The following is a 19587-nucleotide window of genomic DNA, read 5'->3' as shown; positions in this document are numbered from 1 at the left end:
CATCAGAAGTGCTGTTTCACTGTTAGAGATGTATCAGCATGTTTGGAACCAAATGATTATTTATGACAAGGGAGTTTTTTGGCAAGGGCTTAATGGACCATTCTTAAAATTCAATGTGATGCAAATGCAGTCTCAATTAGGAAATAATGAATAGGAGATTTTATAGAAAGACTTGAAACCAAGTATTTATTTTTTAATGAGTGCGTAGTTGCTTTGTATCTAAGAATTATAAAACAATTTCTCTAGATGTTGGCTTTTCTCATTTCAGAAAGCAAATAATATTAAGATGCACTGGGTACTCTGTACCAATGTACCGTGCTTTGTAGTTGATCAGAGAGAAATGTAGTTTGTGATGTACATTAATGAAAGAAGATAATCTTACTATTTAAATAATTTATATTTTTCCCCCTTATTTCTTCAGGGTTCGCTTAAGTCCTGCAGCTCGCAACATTCTGGAGACACATGGACTGGATCCAAGCAATGTTACACCTACTGGGCCTCGAGGAATCTTCACTAAAGAGTATGTAGATCATTTGGTAAACCTACAAGTTTTGATACTAGAGCAACCTTCATTAGAATAAAGTTGGTTTATTAAAAAAGCCATGTCTGTGTTCCATTTTTTGCTATGGATGGATTTAGTTGAATTTGAAAAATCTGTTGAAAAGATAGGGAGGATGGTTTAAGAAGTATTTGAAGAAGGCCTTAATTAGAAAAAAACCAAAACATATATTTGTATTTTTGAAGTCCCATCTTATCTATGAGGTACTGCTGTCACATTCCTGCAGCTCAGCCTAATGGGGGCTATTACCTCCTAAGCACCACTTTTAGCTACCACTGTGGATCTCAAGAATTTTACTTCCTACGATACATACAGAGCTAAAATATCAGTGGCTTATTTTCTTCAACTCCTTTACTTCAGGGAGTTCATACTTTTACTCTTTTTTGCTGCAGTTCTGTTCTGAAACCTGTCAGGATTTCATTTTTTTCCTATTTTTATTAGGCTGGGAGGAACAATGAAGTGTAATAAGAAGTTTCAGAATTCTGTTTTTCTTCCTTTTTTTTTTTTTCCTATCTGATTTAAAGAATGTTTTTTTACAAAGCTGTGGTTTGTTATGATCTAGTGGCTTTTTATACCTTTTTGAGTATTCCAATGGAATGGTTCTCACTCAAGCCTTTAAATGAGAAAGTTGAGTGTAAAAAATGTGGTAGATGCTGTGCATTTAGCCTTGAAATCATGTGTTCTCTTCACATGAGTATGTATGTTATTGGTAGTGAGGATTTTGGCAGAAATAAATATTTTTGTTCTCAGTAAAATTATTCCCTTTTGCAAGATAACCATCATTCACTTACATAGAGTTTGCTGGCTGCTATTATTTTAGTTCCATTCAAAGACATCCAGGACCAGGTCAGTGTAACTTGAAACTGGAGCCAGAAAAGTGCAGACAGTTTTTCAAAGCTTTTTTTTTTTTGTGATGACCTTTGGGTGAGTTGAGATGTAATAAGGAATTGAATAGATGGAATGTGCTATGTAACAGCAAATCATCAGAGAGAGTTCTTTCTTAATTATGTAAGTCTAATGGTAATTTATGGTGTGTAACGAGGCTATGGCAGGTGGAAACCCTCTAGGACTTTGAGCTAACATATTAACATTTCCTAGTTGTCATGGAGATCTAGCAAAGATTTTTCTGTAGTTATGAGAATTATCTAGCTAAATAATTTCTTTTTAAAACTGGGGTTTTTTTTCATACAAAAGATTTCTCTATGAAATGTCATTTTAAGATGAAGAATGTCTGGGGTTTTTTAACCATTCTTTTGAAATGGGGTTAATCTTTCAGATGCCTACAGACTCAGCTATTATATTCAGTTTGAAATGAAATATGCAGATTTTTATAGAGAGCTGCTGCAGATATTCAGGGAAATATTTCCTTTGCTGCACTCACCAGATTACAAAAATGAAAGATAGTGTCTTACGTAAGCAAGCAAGATTCTTTCCCCAGCTTTCTATCTTTAAATTTAATTCACTGTAAAACTTGCAACTGCAGTTGGAACTTCCACTCTACTGGCATTCTCTGTCATGACCCCCTCCCTTAGTAGGCCAACACTTTATCTGTGTACTTGTGTTTATTTATATTTTTCTTATGTGTCTATTGAAGGTTGAATTACAGTTGTCTTTTTCCTGCCTGTTTTGTTGTTGTTGGTTTTGTCTGTGATTTTTTTTTTAATGGATGAGCAGGAGTTTTTTATTTGTTATTTCTAAGTGATATCCTCTTATATAACTTAACACAACTTTCTTCAAAAATGTGCTAGAAAATTGGTGTGCCAGTACAAACTCACAAATTCTGTCAAAGATCGTACCTTGTTTCTACTCATCAGCTCAGACACTGCTGGGGAGGGCTATATTAAAATTGATTGTTTCAGCTACTACTACTGCCCTTTCCCATTCTTTTTCATGGTGGTCTAGGAGTTTATAAATGCAGCCATGAAAAGGCTGGTTACTGACAACAGTGTTTTTCTGAGGCCATGATGCTCCCAGCTGTTTTTAAGTTAGTGTGTCTTGGGATCTCTGAGCTGCTCAGGCATTTTCAGCTTGCAGAGAAGGCACAGCACATACATGGAGTGCTATTTAGCACACACATGGAGTGTTGTTTTTTCTGGAGATTAAATTCATATGGATGTATTGAGTATGAACTGACCCTGGGATCTCTGCTGTCTTCAATTTGTGAGCTGCCATGTGAGAAGAATGAGTTCCTTTTATAATGATAGTGCAATAAGTCTGATACCTGGAAGTTTCTGATGTGCTCTGAATCTCTGGTAACCATTTGCCTTCTTCCAGGAAATGTATGAATTGAGTAAAAAGGTGTAAACATGTGAAAGGGGAATATGAAGCATATGAAAGGGGTTGGGCACAATTTAGTAAAATTAGCTGCCACCACAGGAAACTTGTGCCGATCCATACATCTCTTGTTGCACTCTTGGATCCTTGGGGTTCTTAGGTGTCTGTGTGATCTAACTTGTCTCTATCAAGAAAAGTCTATTTCAAACCCAAAATACCCAGTTTGCTTTTGTCATTCTTTGGATTTTGTCTGAGATGTGATGAGATGAAAAGACTATGCACTTTTGTAAGTAGTGGTAAACTGAAGTGTAACAGAGTTGCCAGAACCTACATATTTTTAGTAATAAGAATCTGGTGAGGCAAATTTTTGTTTAATAAATGTTTACTAAACTCCCATATCTTTTGTGCAAAGCAGGCTGTTCTTTCATGTTTGTTACCTCTCTTCTTTCTCTGTTACTGACCTATGTTGATAGAACTTTCAGAGTTGTTGGAAAGATGTGACCAACCCTTCCTGTTCCAGTTGTAATAAAATATATATCTACCTGACTTGTACTTAAACCTGTTTAATTTTTTTGCTTTGATGCTTCTTCTAACTCTCCTTATATTCAGGCTTGCAGTATTGCAGCCATGACAGTCATAATATTGCTGTACCTGTTTTTCTTAACCAGTTAAATAATTTGGAATTTATGGGGGGAATCTCTCTTCATATGTATGTATAACAAATATATGTGAACTTTAATTTTTATATAAGTATCCTTTGTACAATACAAGTTAGTTTCAGAAAGTCTTGAGTGAATCTATTAATCTGAAAATAAGCTTAATTTTGGCACTATATTTTCCAATTAACACACTAAAAACCATCAAAACCAGATGGTCTCTCCTATGACTGCCAAGTGAAAAAACCCTTAACAAAATTTTGGTAGCTTCTAATATATTAACCTAAAGCTTGCATTATGTCATGCAGTTACTTTTTATGTCTCAAATTGTCATGGTAGGGAATGATTTTCATTCTATCATAAGTATTTTTTCCCCAGTACAGCAGTTGTGTCAAATACTAAACACTTAATGTTAAAACAAATTTTGACTAGCATGTTAATTTGGGAAAACAAGTAACAGCTTTTAATTAGAAAAAGTTTTATTTTCAGCTCATTCACTTTTTTTGATATCATTTGTTGAAGTATGTATTGAAGGTAAAAATAAATTAAAGCAAGTCAGCAATGGCAAAGGGCATTATGTAGAGCTTTCCAATTTTTAATTCTTGTTTCTGAAGTGCTATTTTTTAGGAAGAACTAAAAATGCATAATGTCCTGAGATTTTGATGAGTAGAAACAAGGTACAATCTTTGACAGAATTTGTGAGTTACTTTGTACTGGCACACCAATTTTCTAGCACATTTTAAATTCAGATTATTACCAACATAACAGATGAAACAGCTTTTACTTGAGGCTTTATGGACTGAATAAATGTACTCTTTTATTCAGAAGAATTGTTAGTGCAATTCAAAAATCACTTTGCATGCTTACAGTTATTGATGATGATTGTTATGCTGCTCTAAGACAAATATTTTCTGTTACTGCATATTCAGGCCCTTTATCCATGGAAGTTAATGTGGATTTACTAAAAAGATACCACAAAGGCAACACAAAATTAATATCCTGTAATAATAATCACCTTCTTAATGTTTGATTTGACAATAGAAATTCAAATGTACAGAAATGGCTAATTAAATAGAATGAGTGATGGAATAGTAATACTTAGGTAATTGTTAAATAATTTCTTTATTGTCAATATTTCACTGTGTTTAATCACCAGAGATGCTCTCAAACTTCTGCAAGAGAAGCAGAAAGGTAAACCCAGTGAATTGAAACCTATGGTTTCTCCAGCTCCTGCTGCAGTGCCTTCTCCTTCACAAGCAACAGCCGTGACTTCTTATGCAAGGCCAGCAGTTCCTCCAGTTTCCACACCAGGACAGCCTGCTGCACCGGTAACTCTTCTGCTAAGGTTTCAGCATTGCTGCAGCTGCGTGGGCAACAGCTGCTTCAGTGGCTCTCTCATTGAGATCTGCAGAGAGGAGGGAAACTGAGGCACGCAGATGTCAAGCTCAGTGATGGGCTTTTTAATATGCTTCAGTGATTCTAAGGCAATGTAATTAAAACTCTGAAATCCTTGAAATTATGGTCTGCATACTATTTTGTGTAGCTTGCAAATCGAAGTGATGAAAAAACTTATATTGCAGGCCTTGGAGAAACTAGAATGATGATTTATTTTTACTGTACTTGATTTGTTTGCTTTCCTGCAAGATGTAAGCATCCACTAATGAGTTGTCAAGAATTGAAGGAGGAAAAGGCATCTTGGTTGCCTTGGAGAGTAATTGTGCAAACTGTACAACCTAAATAAGTTTCTATGTTAAATTGAAATGTTAGGAATACCAGAAAAAAAAAAAAAAAGAATAAATGTGCCAGATGAAATATACATTAGTAGAAATTGAAAAGCTTTTATGAAAAACATTTTCTGACCCTAAAACTACATTTGGTATATCTTTTTAGGCTAAAGTTTTCATTGTAGCTACAGTTAACAATACTCAGAAAATGCTGGGGTGGTTTTTTGGGGTTTTTTTTTTTTTTTTTTTTTTTTTTTTTTTTTTTTTTTTTTTTTTTTTTTCTCTGTATAAAGAGCCAAACAAAGAACTCAAAAGCTCAGACTTAGGTCCATTGCAGCATAAAACATTTCTATGATTGCCCCAAAACGTACATATTAGAATTTATTGAATGTTGAGTAGTATTGAATATGTACTAAGGATTCTATGGATCCTTATATATTCAAGGGATATGTACTAATGATTAAGTATATAAAATAATGTTTTACAGAATCATTTATCTTCTTGTTTTCTGTAGTCACTAATATTTTAAGAGATTTCTTGCAAGTAGACCTGCTTCTAGGAAGAAGTTGGCCATTGAAACATTATTGGATATATCTAAAGGAGGGAGAAGAATAGCAGAAAAGATGCAGTAAAGCCTGTCTTAAGGAACTACACAGGGAATTGAAAAAGCAGTAGTTTGAGGAAAAGTTCTTTTATAATTTAAATGGAGCAAAGCATAATCTGAGCAATATGCCAAGCCTGGAAGATGGAATAGTGCTTATGTACTCTGGCTGAAAATAAATGCTTCAATATTTGGATTTTTTTTTTTTTTTAAGCAAGGTTAATTCTATACTGTAAAATGGAATTATTCTGTAAAACCTGTTGTGTTGATTCCAGCTAATAGGAATAGACTAGATCACTCAATGGTCTTTGTCATATTCATTGAATGTTGGAATGTAGCTGGAATGTATCATTGGATACCTAGGGGATAGTTGACATGGGCAGGAGTCTGATGAAAATGCATAAATGCTGGAGCACTTTCAGCAAAGGGAGGTGTGTTTGCTGTCCTGACATTAATACACAGCATGTGATTTCTTCCAGGGTACATTCACAGAAATCCCAGCTAGCAACATCCGAAGAGTTATTGCTAAGAGATTAACAGAGTCTAAAACCACCATACCTCATGCATATGCTGCTGCTGACTGTGTCATTGATGCTGTTTTGAAATTAAGAAAAGAATTGGCCAAAGGTTAGTAGTTTGATGTATTTTAACAGGTGGTAATACTAATGTGGTTATGATAATGTGTAATTTTTCATGTTTGCATAAACCTTCTCAGAAGGTGTAGATTTTGTATAGGTAGACCACTATGCATTCAAATAAGTTTTTTTTCAGTATTCTGTATATTGGTCTCAAGCTGTAGCTCCTGAAAATTATTGTATCCTTGTCAGGATACAGGAAGACAGAGGTGTTGCTTTGGCAACTCACACATCACTCTGAAATCTTATTTTCCACAATGATCAGGCTGCATAAGCAAGTGGTGATGCTCTGTTTGGTGATGGAGACATGCCCCTCCTAGACTGGTACTAAATCTGTGACTTGGGTAAAAAAATCAGAAGGCCTGTTATTTTATAGAGTGAAGAAACAACAGAGTGATGGTTTTTTTTTCCCTGCTATGCTTTATTTATTTATTTTTTTTTTTTTTAAGACCACAGGTTAGTTCTAAAGACTGAAGACATTAATGAGAAAATAGCTGTCAGTTTCATGAGGATTCTTTATAGTGGTTTTCCATTTGTTCTTTTCTCTGGTACCATTTGTGTGGTTTGTTCTCAATAGTTCAGCTTTGAGATGTTTCTCCTCATTACCTCATTATCACAATAATGAAAAATGAATAATTTTAGGCTTCATAATTGCTGTCATGGTTTGAAAGCTTATAGGTTCAAATGGTATCTTTACTAAGCCATGTCAGCTCTGCATTCAGAATAACACATCATAATAGTTTTAATTTACATTTTTATTGCTTTACTCATTGAGAAACTGAGGCCAACTGTTCTGTACTAGTGACTAGCCCAAGCTTGTTTATCTGTTTGTGTGGTCTAAAATTAAATTTGATCAGTATATTCAGATTTCCTAGATGATGATGCAGGAGTGCTTCTCCTTCCACTGGAGTTTTGAGTCACTAATTTTTAATGCAACAGTACCCAAGTCGTTTTTCTACCTGTTATATTTCCTAACAGTATCTTATTCAAAAGTAAATGTCAAAGACATTCTGATGCTGATATTTTCTTTAAATAGCAGCAATTCATAAGGATGAGCCAAAAAAGGATCTTAGGAATACTCACTTGAAATTTTTCACACCTCTCATGTTGTTGTCGATTCTTAATTAATATTTCCTTTAAATACAGAGGTGGAAATGCCATATGTCTTCATGAAATTCAATTGCAAAGCTTGTCTTGGTAGATTTTTGTTTCCTTTGATGGAATTTACAGTATTTTCTACTACCATAAACTTCAGTGATGCAGGGTAAAATATTATCAGATGTGGATCATTTAACTGTATTTTTGCTCTGCTACTGGACAGTGACATTTTTGCCAAGGGTTAGGAATGTGATATGTAGACAGAAACCAGTGTAGATTTGATGACCAAGGTACAGGTTTGTCTGCTGTGAAATTCTGTCAGTGCAGCACAGTAACTGTAAGTTCCATTATGTTCTGTTGGAATGCTGTCTCTCTTCTTATACATAGATTACTAATCATGGCAAATGTTGCAGGCCAGTTATGTGGTAAGTGGATACTTGGTTCACTCCTTTAAATTTGTGATGGCTTAAGAATGTTTCACTTCATATAATTATTTATAAATTATTTTCCCTTGCAAAAATATTCCTAAAAGTATGTGTGTTACATGTTATAAACCAGATCTGAAAATTAAGCAGTTTTGCTGCTTGATCAGTTTTGCTGACAGTAGTGATGGTGGTGGAAGGGTAATGTACTTCTTTTTTTAATTGTGAGAATAGTGAGTTTAATACTGTGTAAATGTCATGCATTTCAAGGTAATCTTATGGCCTAATCTGCTTTGTATCTATTATCCCTGCTTTTGCTTTCACTCCTGATTTTAGTTACCAGTTTCAGTCTTCTGAAACTCTCCTGAGTGTCCCTGCATGAGATTTTTCTTGATGGATATGCTTTTTGTCCCAAGGGGGAAAAAAGTTTTCTTGCTCTTACTATTGGAATTTGAAGATAAGTGACTTTCTGTTAATGCTTCAAAGAAATAAATCTGCTGAATCACTGGAATCTTGTTATCACACAAATACTGATAAAACAAATCTTACAAACAATGACTGTTATCCTTTGGTTTAATTCTTCTGTTTGCTTTTGCAGATGACATTAAAGTGTCTGTAAATGATTTTATTATCAAGGCAACAGCAGTTACTCTGAAGGTAAGAAAATAATTGACTTTAAAAATATATTTTAATTATAAACTGCCAAGGAGACAAAGATATTTTGTTAGTCTATGTGGAGATATGAATGGGATCACAGTAAAGCTGGTAATTCTGTATTGCTTATTGTCAGGTTTTCTTAGGTTTCCAGGTGAATTCTCTTCACTGTCTATGCTGTGAACTTTAAAAATGAGAACTTCTTAGTGAAGATCCACTTACTGCAGTTAACATCTGCAAAATGCAGTAGTTGCTTTGTCAGCAGACTAAAACCATTGTCAAGATCATTAATCTAATCTTAGTTACATCTTATTTCTTTTAGTTATGAACAAACATTTGTCTAAATCTTACAACAACCTTATTACCTCAGGTGTATTCTGATGGCACATTCAGTGATACCTGCTTTGAAATAAAAATTCTTCTGGCAATCACTCTTTGCTCTTTGCTAGGAATTCTCATTGCCTGGATTGCCTCGTGATGATATAAAAACGTTGGAAAGGATGTGAGAGCTGTTTTTCTCATTTGTGAGGATAATTTGAAATATGTAAAAGTTGAGAGAGAGAAAGTTCTGTTTAAGTTGGGGGACTATTCCTATTCCTATGGATGTGTGGAATTGAGAGAACACTGGACTAGAAAAGACTTAAGATTTCTAGCTGAACATGTACTAAATATTAATGTTTAATTTTAAGAGGTATAGCTTAATGTATAATTGCAATTTGAACAGAAAATAGGCTTCTAAGCAAGTGCCTGAGAGAAATTTGAGGCCTTACTTAGACTGGAAAAAAACTCTGCAAGTTAATGCCAAAAACAAAAGGAGGCTCTAAATATGTGCACTCTGCTTGTGTTAGATGTGTACTTAACAAGAAGGTTCTTTTAGTGGCCTAATGAAACCTTTTATGAGGAAATGATGACACCCAAAGTTTACCATGAACTTCTGTAAGTGTTGGATGAAAGGTGAAAGGAACAGGAGACAGGGAGCAAGAGGTTTCGTGTTTTGTCTTCTGAGGGATTTGTCAGTTTTTTGGGTAATAAGAATAGTGTTTATATGGAACTAATCAATAAAATTCTTCTGTGCCATTGCCTTGTTAGACATCTATGCTAGCATTTGTTTGACTATTAAAATAATACATTAAAAAAAAACCCAACAGATTTAATTCAGTGTATCAGAAGACAAGTTCATCAGGCTTTCAGGAAAAGGTGTGGACAGCTGCTTTAAAAAAAGAAATTGCACTTCTTCCTCTTCCTCTCCCCCCCTGAAACTGGGTGGTGCAAATACATCTTCAAATTCAAGGCAGTTTCATTGATTCTTTTCTGAACTTTCTTCAGAGAATATTTTGTTACTATTTTATTTCTAAACAATGAAAAATATGTTCTTGCTTTAATGAGCTGACTGCAGTTAGTTTGACAGTTCATGATTATTTGGCACACACCTCAAGGTACTGCTTGTATTGGTTCTTGAACATGCTAAATTTCTCCTTCACTAAGGATATCACAAAGTCCAGTTATGGATTCTGTGTTTCAGCTTGGTCTTGCCTTTTGACAAACCAGGATTTTGTGAAATGTGCCACTGGTCTCACTAGGTGACAGCCCAGTACAGCCATTCTTCTTTCTGGAACAAGGAGGGAGAAGAATGGAGGAAGGAAGTAAAACTTCCAGGCTGATACCCTCAAGTAGTTGGGCTTGTAACAACATCTCCTGTAGCAGCTGTCCTTTAAAAAAAAAAAAATCTTTCATTGTTGAAGTGACAAATTATGTCCCTACCACGTCTTTTGAATACCTTTATGTAAGGAGTTATAGTTGCACAGCACCCACTTGGGGGCACTTTACAACTGTGAAAACTATGGGACTTCTAGAAGTTTATTTAGCTTGCAAAGAAGAATACTATATACTTTTTTTCTTTTTACTCTATGCATTCTGGTGTTGAAGAATAGGGGCTCAGAGTGTCATCACACCACTCCTTCCTAGGAGTGCAGTTACTTTAGATAGAGAGTAGAGTCACTTCTGATAGTGTGTCCCTCCCATACATTTTTTCTGGAATACCTTGTTCATTTCACAAAACTAAATTAAATTATTAGTAAACATCTCAATTTTAAATTAGTCGACCCAGAAAAAAAATCTGAACATCTGAATAACAGTGTACCTGCAGCATATCTTTTTGTTGAGAATCATGCTTGAGACACCAGTGAGAAACAGCAGCCAGATATAGTAGGATGTCCTTTTCCATGCTTTAAAATTCAACATCCTGTGGTTTATTTTGTGAGAGACGTTGCTCTGCTTTGAAGCTTTACATGCTGGCCATCATAAGGTGGGATCAGTGAAGAAATTTGTAGTAATTTGGTTTTTTTCCCTAGCAATACCAAACAAACTTCTGTCTGTCCTGCCATTTTTAGTTTCTGGTGCATACATTCCACGCTTTTTGACAAAGTAAATATAAATAAAATCAGTGCAAGCTAATTCACGAATTTCCTTTTTCTTAACAACTGATTGCACAGTTACTGTTCTAGCAGCTGTTTTTTGTTATTTTGTTATCACTGTGTGTGTTGTAGCAAATGCCAGATGTGAATGTGAGGTGGGATGGGGAAGCCTGCAGGCGGCTGCAGTCCATCGACATCTCCATTGCCGTGGCAACCGACCGAGGGCTCATTACGCCCATCATAAAAGATGCTGCTGCCAAGGGAATAAAGGAAATTGCTGCCTCTGCAAAGGTGGGTCTGAAACGTGCAGCAGCCTGAGGAGTAGAGCAGCTGTATGGTTTTCTGTAGCAGAAAATGTAGCATGACCCAGATACACATCAGTAATAACAAAGGCAGTCAATCTAAAGCAGTTTCAGCATTACTTGCACTTCAAAATTCTTGTTAATTTTGCAACTCTCTTTATTTTTAATCAACAATAATGTCATTATGAATGATATTATGAATGGTGGCTAGACTGCTTTTGCAATTTAATATAATTGTATTTCTTTAATCCTCAAGAGAAGGGCTACTTAATGCTAGTTCTATTAGTATTTCCAGTCTTGGGGTTTGAGATTTTGGGGTTTTTTTGTGCTTTTTCCTTTCCCAGAAAGTTTCTCATGTCTTCTTTTTCTTTTATATTATGGAAGATATTTCTGTCTGAATTTTTTTTCAATATGCAGTTGAATTAAGGATGCAACATTAAACTCCTCAGACTAATGAGCAGTATTTTGCATAAACCAGGTGCCAGTCACAGTGATAAGTGGCAATTGTTGCCAGATAAAGGAGTGGTTTTTGGCAGGCAAAAATAGAATGAATGATGAAATGTCCCAACACAGGCCTTTTTTTTTTTTTTGTCATTTAATGAGTACTAATCAAAGGCCTGCAGTATCTGAGTAATGCAATGGAAGCAGATCCTAGGGCATGAAACAGTACCCAAGCTAGCACCACTGCACTTTGTAAATTCTTGCCTTTTGTGTAAAACTACAGAAACCATAATAGCCTGTGTTGACAGAGGGGAATGGCCAAAAAGTTATAGCAGAAAAAGATGGGTCATACCACAAAACATCCATAAATGGGTGTTTTAAAGATTTTTTCCAGTTTATACTGCTTAATTTATGCTGAATGTGTTGTGAAAACAGTTCTTTACACTAGTAGCCAGTTTAGGAGGAAGGTCAGCTGAGATTGTTGTGGGGTTAGTGATGGAATGACCAGAGGAAAATCATTGTTCAGTGTTGTGTTTTCATTATCATCCCCAATACCTGTGTGTGATATTGTAAACCTCTCTTACCACAAATCAATGTCCTGCCATTCCTGTGGTGGAAATGATGCTTGTGTTATGCTCAGTGAGGCCATGATAGTGAGCATTCCCCTTGCCTTTCAAGTGGAATGTGTGTGACATAGGTGTCCACACCAACATCATTTTGTTTTTCAACTTCTTCACCCAATTACTGAAATAAATGCATACCTGACATTCACAAGGAGGAGGCACACACTAGAACTGCAGCTGCTTCTCTGTCTGTCTTCCTGTAGTTTGGCAAGCACTTTCTTTGTGTAATTGCTTATATATCCCCTTTTGCTGCATGTTAGTTTTGACTTCTTTCCAGGTCATGTGCATCCTGGCACTCTATTTTCATCATTCAAGTAATGCAATTGCACAAATGCATCACGCTTATATTGACCCTGTTGTGTGAATGCTGTTCCCATGGCTATTGTCTTCACTAATTATTCAGAGATGAGAAAAAGCCTAAAATAAAGCTCAGTGTATCCTTGTGGTTTTGACATGCTTATTATGAATTTTAAGGTTTTGTTCAACTCTGCGATCTTATCTTGGAACATAGTATGAACTTCTTGGGTTGTATTTGAACATTTCTTCTGCTGAATTTTAAAGAAGAGTCTCATAAATTAAATGGAGATCACAGAAGGAGTGGCCTTAAAGGCACCCTTCTAAAGGCAGTTCAATGTTTAGCTGGGAAAAATGCATTCATTCAATCTGGTAGAAGGTTCTGAAATGGTACGTGTCAGTTTCTATAAACAAATGAAGGTAAAATACTGTGAATTTCTCACAATATTTTACTAGATAATGTAAAACCACCAGGAAGAATTGTGGTTCCATTGTAAAAACTGGAGCAATATTTGTAAGGTGAGAGAATAGCTTTTATTGAACAGCCAATATTGGTGGGAAAATGAAGGTTTGCATCCTTGTCCCTTTGCCAAAACATTGCAGATAGAGCAACAGTGTTGCTGAGGTGCTTCCCTAAATCTGTAAGCAGGTGATTTTTGCTCACTTAATGTCTGTATGGTACTTAAAATGTCTTAGTGAAATTATTAGTCTTACTACAACCCATTAACTTCTTTCTTTTCTCTGCCTGTTTCTTTCTTTCATTTTCTTTAGGCTCTAGCAAAGAAGGCCAGAGATGGAAAACTGTTACCAGAAGAGTACCAGGGTGGATCTTTTAGGTAAAACTTCAGCAGCATTCAGTACATGCAGCATGGGTTCAGAACTGTTTTATCCTCAGCTATTCCACTCTCTTTAAATGCTTTGGTCTTAAAATCTTGCTCTGTTTAGGATCAAACCTCGTGATGATTCTGAGGGTCAAACCTGGATTGTTTTGTATCAGGGGAAACAATTGCCTTGGTACAGGCTCATTTAATCTGTACTTGGCAGTGGTGAGGCCACACCTTGACTCCTGTGTTCAGTTTGGGTTCCATCCCCACAAGAAAGACATTGAAGTGCTGGAGTGTGTCCAGAGAAGAGCAGTGGAGCTGGTGAAGGATCTGGAGCACAAATCTTGTGAGGAACAGCTGAAGGAACTGGGATTATTTAGTCTGAAGAAAAAGAGGCTCAAGGGGGACCATATCACTCTTCACTCTTTCTGCCTGAAAGGAGTGTAGTTGTAGTGAGGTGTGGCTTGGTCTCTTCTTCCAGGTATAATGGGAGGAGAGGAAATGGCCTCAAGTTGCACCAGGGGAAATTTGGATATTAGGAAAAAATCCTTCATGAAATGGATTGTCAAGCATTGCAACAGGTTATCCAGGGAAGTGGTTGAGTCACCATCCCTGGAAGTGTTCAAAAAGCAGGTGGATGTGACACTTAGGGAGTGGTGTAATGGTGAATGTGGCAGTGGTGCCATTTGATGGTTGGACTGTAATGTTAAATTGTTTTTCCACTCTTTGCCAAAAGGAAAGGAGAAAGGAGAAGATGTTGGACCAACTTTCTCCATAAGCAGCTTGTCACAGAGGAGTCCAGGCCTTTCCCAATATACCACTTCACAGGTGGTGACATGGATAGAAATGTTTTCATGTGCCTGAGTGATATTTAGGTGCCCAATTTTTATCTCTTAGTGGATAGCAGCTGCCATTGTAACTTGCAGTTGTGAGGTTCAGTCCAAAAGACATTTGGCTTGGAATAGGGACAGGCAAAATATATTTAAAGACATTCCTTTGCTGGCTTAGTTTCTGGCTTTAGTGTGTGCAGTGCAAGAATATATTGCTGTAAAGAAATGGGACTTTTCAAACGGTGCATTATTTTTAATTGCAAAAATTCCAAACCCCTGAGAATCTCAATGTGCTCAACTGAAAACAGTTGAGATCTATTTTTAACTTAATGAGCTTTGCCTTGGAGGGGATTTAAATCATAGTAGTTGTTGAATATAGATTATTTCTTGTAGGGAAGATGTAATTTCTGATGTTACTGAAACTCTTTTCTGTTCTGTTCAGTATCTCCAATCTGGGCATGTTTGGCATCAGTGGTTTCACAGCAGTCATAAACCCTCCTCAGGCCTGCATCCTTGCTGTGGGCCGAGCAAGGCCAGAGCTCAGGATTGTGGAAGATGAAGAAGGGAATGAGAAACTTGAACAGCATCAACTCATGACAGTGACTCTTTCGAGTGATGGTCGAGTGGTGGATGATGAACTGGCTTCAAAGTTTCTGGAGACCTTGAAAGCTAATATAGAGAATCCAATGAGACTGGCCTTAAATTAAACCCAGTGAAGATTGCTTCCTGTTTTGACAATATAGATAACTATTATTTGCTTAAGGTTGTTTTCTGTATAGAGGAGTCAATAGCTGAAGATGGACAGTTAAGATATTTAATTTATGAATTAATGTGAAACACTCATGGTTTTAGTCTTCTGTAATAGCCAAGTTTCCTACTGTAAAGCTAAAAGACTTTAAAGTTAACATACCACATTTCTTTAAACATATGGTATCAATGATACTTATTTGCATAGGAAAGTCAATCTCATCTGTAAAAAAATTCAATAAAACTTTATAAAATATAAAAGGGAATAATAGAATAATTTGGGTTGAAAGGGACCTTTAAAGGTCATGTAGTCCAGCTTTTCCTGCAATGAACATGGATGTCTTCTGAGCCCCACCCACCCTGACCTTGAATGTTTCCAGAGATGGGGGATCTTCTGCCTCTCTGGGCATCTTGTTCTGTCTTTTATACAACCCTCACTGTAAAAATCTTCCTTATATCTAGTTTGAATCTGCCCACTTTCAATTTAAAATTACCCCTTCTATTGCAACAGGCCCTGCTAAAAAGTTTGTTCCAATCTTTCTTAAAAGCCTCCTTTAAGTTTTGAAAAAAACAGAACTTAATTGTGCAAGCAGTGTTCTCATAGAGGTCCCAGTATGAAAGGTCAAATTTTGCACACTGAATAGTTGCTGGTTAATGCTGTTCTTTGCATGGATGGAATGTAGATGTAAGTAGAAAGTGTTTCATCATTGGTGTATATTGAAACATAACTTGGAGGCTCAAGTGCAGTGGCCTGAACTTTAAATTAACAGAATTAGATAGGTCTTTCTTACATATAAATATGGAATCACATGTTGCATGTAAATGTATGAAATTACTGTGTTTATAGGACCTCATGAGAATACAAATTGTCAATAGAATTTATGGGAATTTGTCTTTTTCTGGTTTGTGCAACTGCTTTTTCCTAATGCTTTGTAGGAATTAATTATGGCAGCAGCTCAACAAGTAAGTAGCTACTTGCAAGACAAACTTTACTTAACACTGAGATGAGAGTTTTTGCTAAATGAGTTTGCTTTTTTAACCTTTTTCTGATATCATAAATTTCACAAGCTATTAGTTCCATTGTTGGGAGAGATTTTGGATTACCAGATATAGTTTACTGTGCAGGAATGGATATAACAATTCTGTATTTCCAAGAGTTTTTTTTACTGATAAATCATATTAAAAATTAGTTCTTGAGGATTCATTTGCAACTCAAAATGGTTGACTTCCAATTTTTCCAAAGCTGTTTTATCAACCTTGTATTACTGTCAAAAAAAAGGACCAATTTCTATATTGTCCTTAAATATATAAGAAGCTCTCATCATTTGCTCCACCTGCTCTGCCCAGGATATTTTTCAGGCCAGCTATAAATCTGATTTCCTGCTTTTCAGTAGTGCTGGTGTAGCTGCAGTGGTGCTGTGTTCCCCACCTCCCTAGGGGTTGCTCCTGCAGGTGAGGGCTGCATGGCTGCTGCCCCTGTGCTGCTGCAGTTCTGCATGCGATCCCTTCTCGCGAGCCGCCGCTTTTCCTGCGCCCTCGGAGCCACTGGAAGGCGCTGTTGCATGTCAGGATGGGATGGGATGTGATGCGTGTCCCTTCTCACCCATGTGGGTGCTCACATCCATTGTGCTGCCCCAGGTAGCTTCTCCAGGTTCAATAAACCTTTGGAGTTTCAGAACTGGGCAAGGCTAATACAAGCTTGAATTGCAGTTTTTCTGCACCTGCCTGCTTTGCCGGCTGTGGTACTTGAAGCAGATATAATTTGTCAGTCATCAGCCTGTGAAGGAAATCTGTGGAATTCAGACATGTGATAGCAGTCAGATCTCCTCAGTTCAGAGGAAATCTACCCTTTGGCAACATCTACCACTTCAGCAGAAGTGAGGCAACAAATACCTGCCCATACAGATTAAGTATTCGGTATCTTGATGATTTGGGATAGGAACAATGGGTAAATTGCCAGAAAGTGAATAATTGGTAATGGGTATGCTTGCTTTTGAAGCAAATTTTCATCAAAGTAAAATTTTCACAGATGAAAAATTTAGCTTTCTGTGTTTTATTTCTTCAAATGTCTTCTATGTCTTCTGACAGCCTATTCTTCACATACAAGAAATTCAATGAAGAGATCTACTTTCTTGAATAATTTTTTTTAAAAATGGAGTATACTAATATGTGCTGGAAATGCGTGGCTGTAGGATACTTACTATCTTTGTATCATTTCCCATTGCAGGAGGCAATGATAAGAAAAAAAAAGGTAACTATTTTGGGCTTTGTGATTGTTGGCAATTCTTGAATTGTGTGTCACACTTTAATTCCTAGTTGCAACGTCAGAATATTGGACTTCTGGGGATTTTTATTTTCCTGCCATACACTCCTTATGAAATAAAATTTCTGTAATTTTTCTTCTTGCTTGATGCTGTATCCTGCACCTCAGGATACAGTTGGCCCTTTTGGCTGCCAGGGCATACTGCTGACTCATATGCAGTGATGTTCTATTCTGTTTGTCTCTAAAATGCTGAAGGCATAGAAAGCAGATTCCTCTAAGCCTGTGTAGCAGTTACATCTATAACAGATTTAACAGGAAAAAAAACTGATAAACTGAAAGTGTCTTTCAACATGTTCTTGAGTTTAGTATAAGTTTTGAACTTTAAACTTGGGATTTCTTTCTCTGTAGTCATGCTTGAGTGAAGCAGGATGTTCATGGTCACCTGCTAGAGATGTGTGGAAACATGTCCAAGAAGCACAGAAACTTAGGATTTGGGTGAAATCACATGTTGATTAAACGGGTGAAAATCACTGGAAGCTTGACAGACTACTTTACATGTTTACTTTACAAAATCTGCATCTTTCATCTTTATCAGTCAAAACCCATCACTGTTTGCTTGAACTCAGTTTGCGCTCCTTTACTTTTACGTCAATTTTGTTTCAACTTGTAAGTGTCACGCAGGGTACATAATGGTTCAGATACAATAACTATACTGTTCTTCCCTTTCTCCATAATAACGGCCCTACCTGTCAAGTTAAATATTTGTGTCATGAGAAAATAGCCAGCTGGAAAATGACGGACATTTCTGTTTGTTCAGTACCTGTACTAAGGAAAATGATTCATGCTGTGTTCACGACTGCCGCTATTTGTCTCCTTAAAAGATAAGAGAACAAGAGAAGATGCCCTTTTTTACTTTACAAGTTTCTCTCGTGGTTTACACCTAGACAGGAAGAAAGGGCAGCTGTGAACATTTTTATTTCTGCTATTCATACTGTTGTATGAATAATGAATTGTTAGAGCAGCAGATCTCTACTGCAGTTTCATGATTTTTTGCATTGTCTGTGATGTGCATTACAGCACACTTTTCACTTTACTTTGCAGGAATCTGAGCAATTGAAGGATATTCTCCATTGACCTAGCTATCAATTAATTCCTATCTCAGTTATCTATTTTCAGAAATAATTATGTTTTATTTTGTAGCTTTGGTAGACTTTTAATTTCTTCTCTGCCAAATAAATTATAAGCTTACGTATCTGAGGAGGCCGTTGGCTCATACAGATGCTTCTACTTGCTGTGTCATGTCCCATTCTGCATTAGCAGCATGCACTGACTTTCTGGAGGTTTCAGCAGACAGCTACATGCTGTTTCTTCCTTCTTGCCTGGAGAGTAGGAACTACCACAGATCCCTGGGTTGATCAGGAAAAGAACTCTTCTTACATTGCAGTAATTTGAAACTTTTGGCTTACAGTGGGAATTCAACCTGATATTCTGAGTGCAATATGTTACTTGCTCGTTCTAGGATACTAGGAAGGAATTCTACAGCACCTTTACTATTCCTTTAAAATACAAACAATGCACATATTCAAATGAAAGTAACATTCAAATTCCACCCTCCCTCCCCCAAGAGTATTTAGAGAGAGAACTAATTTGCAGTTATTTTGGAGTCAATTCAGAAGTTAATTGGTTGCACCCAGGGAAATTAATCAGATGTTTTAACACCATACATTTCCCTGTTGACAAATACAGAGGAATTACAGCTTTTTCAGGTAGGTTTGGAGTCTTTCCTTTGTTCATTCGTATTTTTAACCTATTCTAACTATCACGGTGTTCAAAGCAGGTGTCTTACTCAAACTCATAACAAGGACTAATGATTCTGAGTGACTCCCAGGCTGGAGCAGAAGAAACACTTCTGGCTATGTGAAGTTACCTGAAACAATGCTCTAAGGTACCCTCTTGGCTGCTATCCATATGTATTTGTATGCTCTCTGACAGCTGCAGACAGAGGCCACAAACAGAGGGTCCAGGCCCTCTTACTGAAGTGAATAATACTCTTAGAGGAGTGATTATTGAAATTCACCTGTCAGGGCTGTCTCAAATATTTTTCACATGGCTTAAATTTTAAGTGTCCTCTGAGTTGGCAGAGGCACTTTAGCCAACGACTGCCTTGAAGCAGTGGTAGGAAGACATCTTTAATTTTGAAGACAATCCCTATTGTGGAGGGTAGAA

The 19587-nt window shown here is 36.5% G+C and overlaps 1 protein-coding gene across 2 annotated transcripts in view; it reads left to right on the top strand.

Annotated features, from left to right (window-relative positions):
- Positions 1-18609, top strand: part of PDHX (pyruvate dehydrogenase complex component X) — a 33467-nt gene extending 14858 nt beyond the window's left edge. For both annotated transcript variants that reach the window (XM_079308381.1, XM_079308382.1), the window contains exons 5-11: positions 422-520; positions 4646-4817; positions 6294-6441; positions 8568-8626; positions 11170-11328; positions 13469-13533; positions 14794-18609. In XM_079308381.1, the coding sequence (XP_079164507.1) occupies positions 422-520; positions 4646-4817; positions 6294-6441; positions 8568-8626; positions 11170-11328; positions 13469-13533; positions 14794-15058 (967 nt within the window). In that variant the 3' untranslated portion in view covers positions 15059-18609. The remainder of the gene's footprint in view (positions 1-421; positions 521-4645; positions 4818-6293; positions 6442-8567; positions 8627-11169; positions 11329-13468; positions 13534-14793) is intronic.
- The last annotated feature ends 978 nt before the right edge of the window (positions 18610-19587 follow it).

Source organism: Erithacus rubecula (genome assembly GCF_903797595.1).
Source record: "Erithacus rubecula genome assembly, chromosome: 6".
Lineage (NCBI taxonomy): Eukaryota > Metazoa > Chordata > Aves > Passeriformes > Muscicapidae > Erithacus > Erithacus rubecula.
This window is presented reverse-complemented; position numbering and strand designations above follow the sequence as displayed.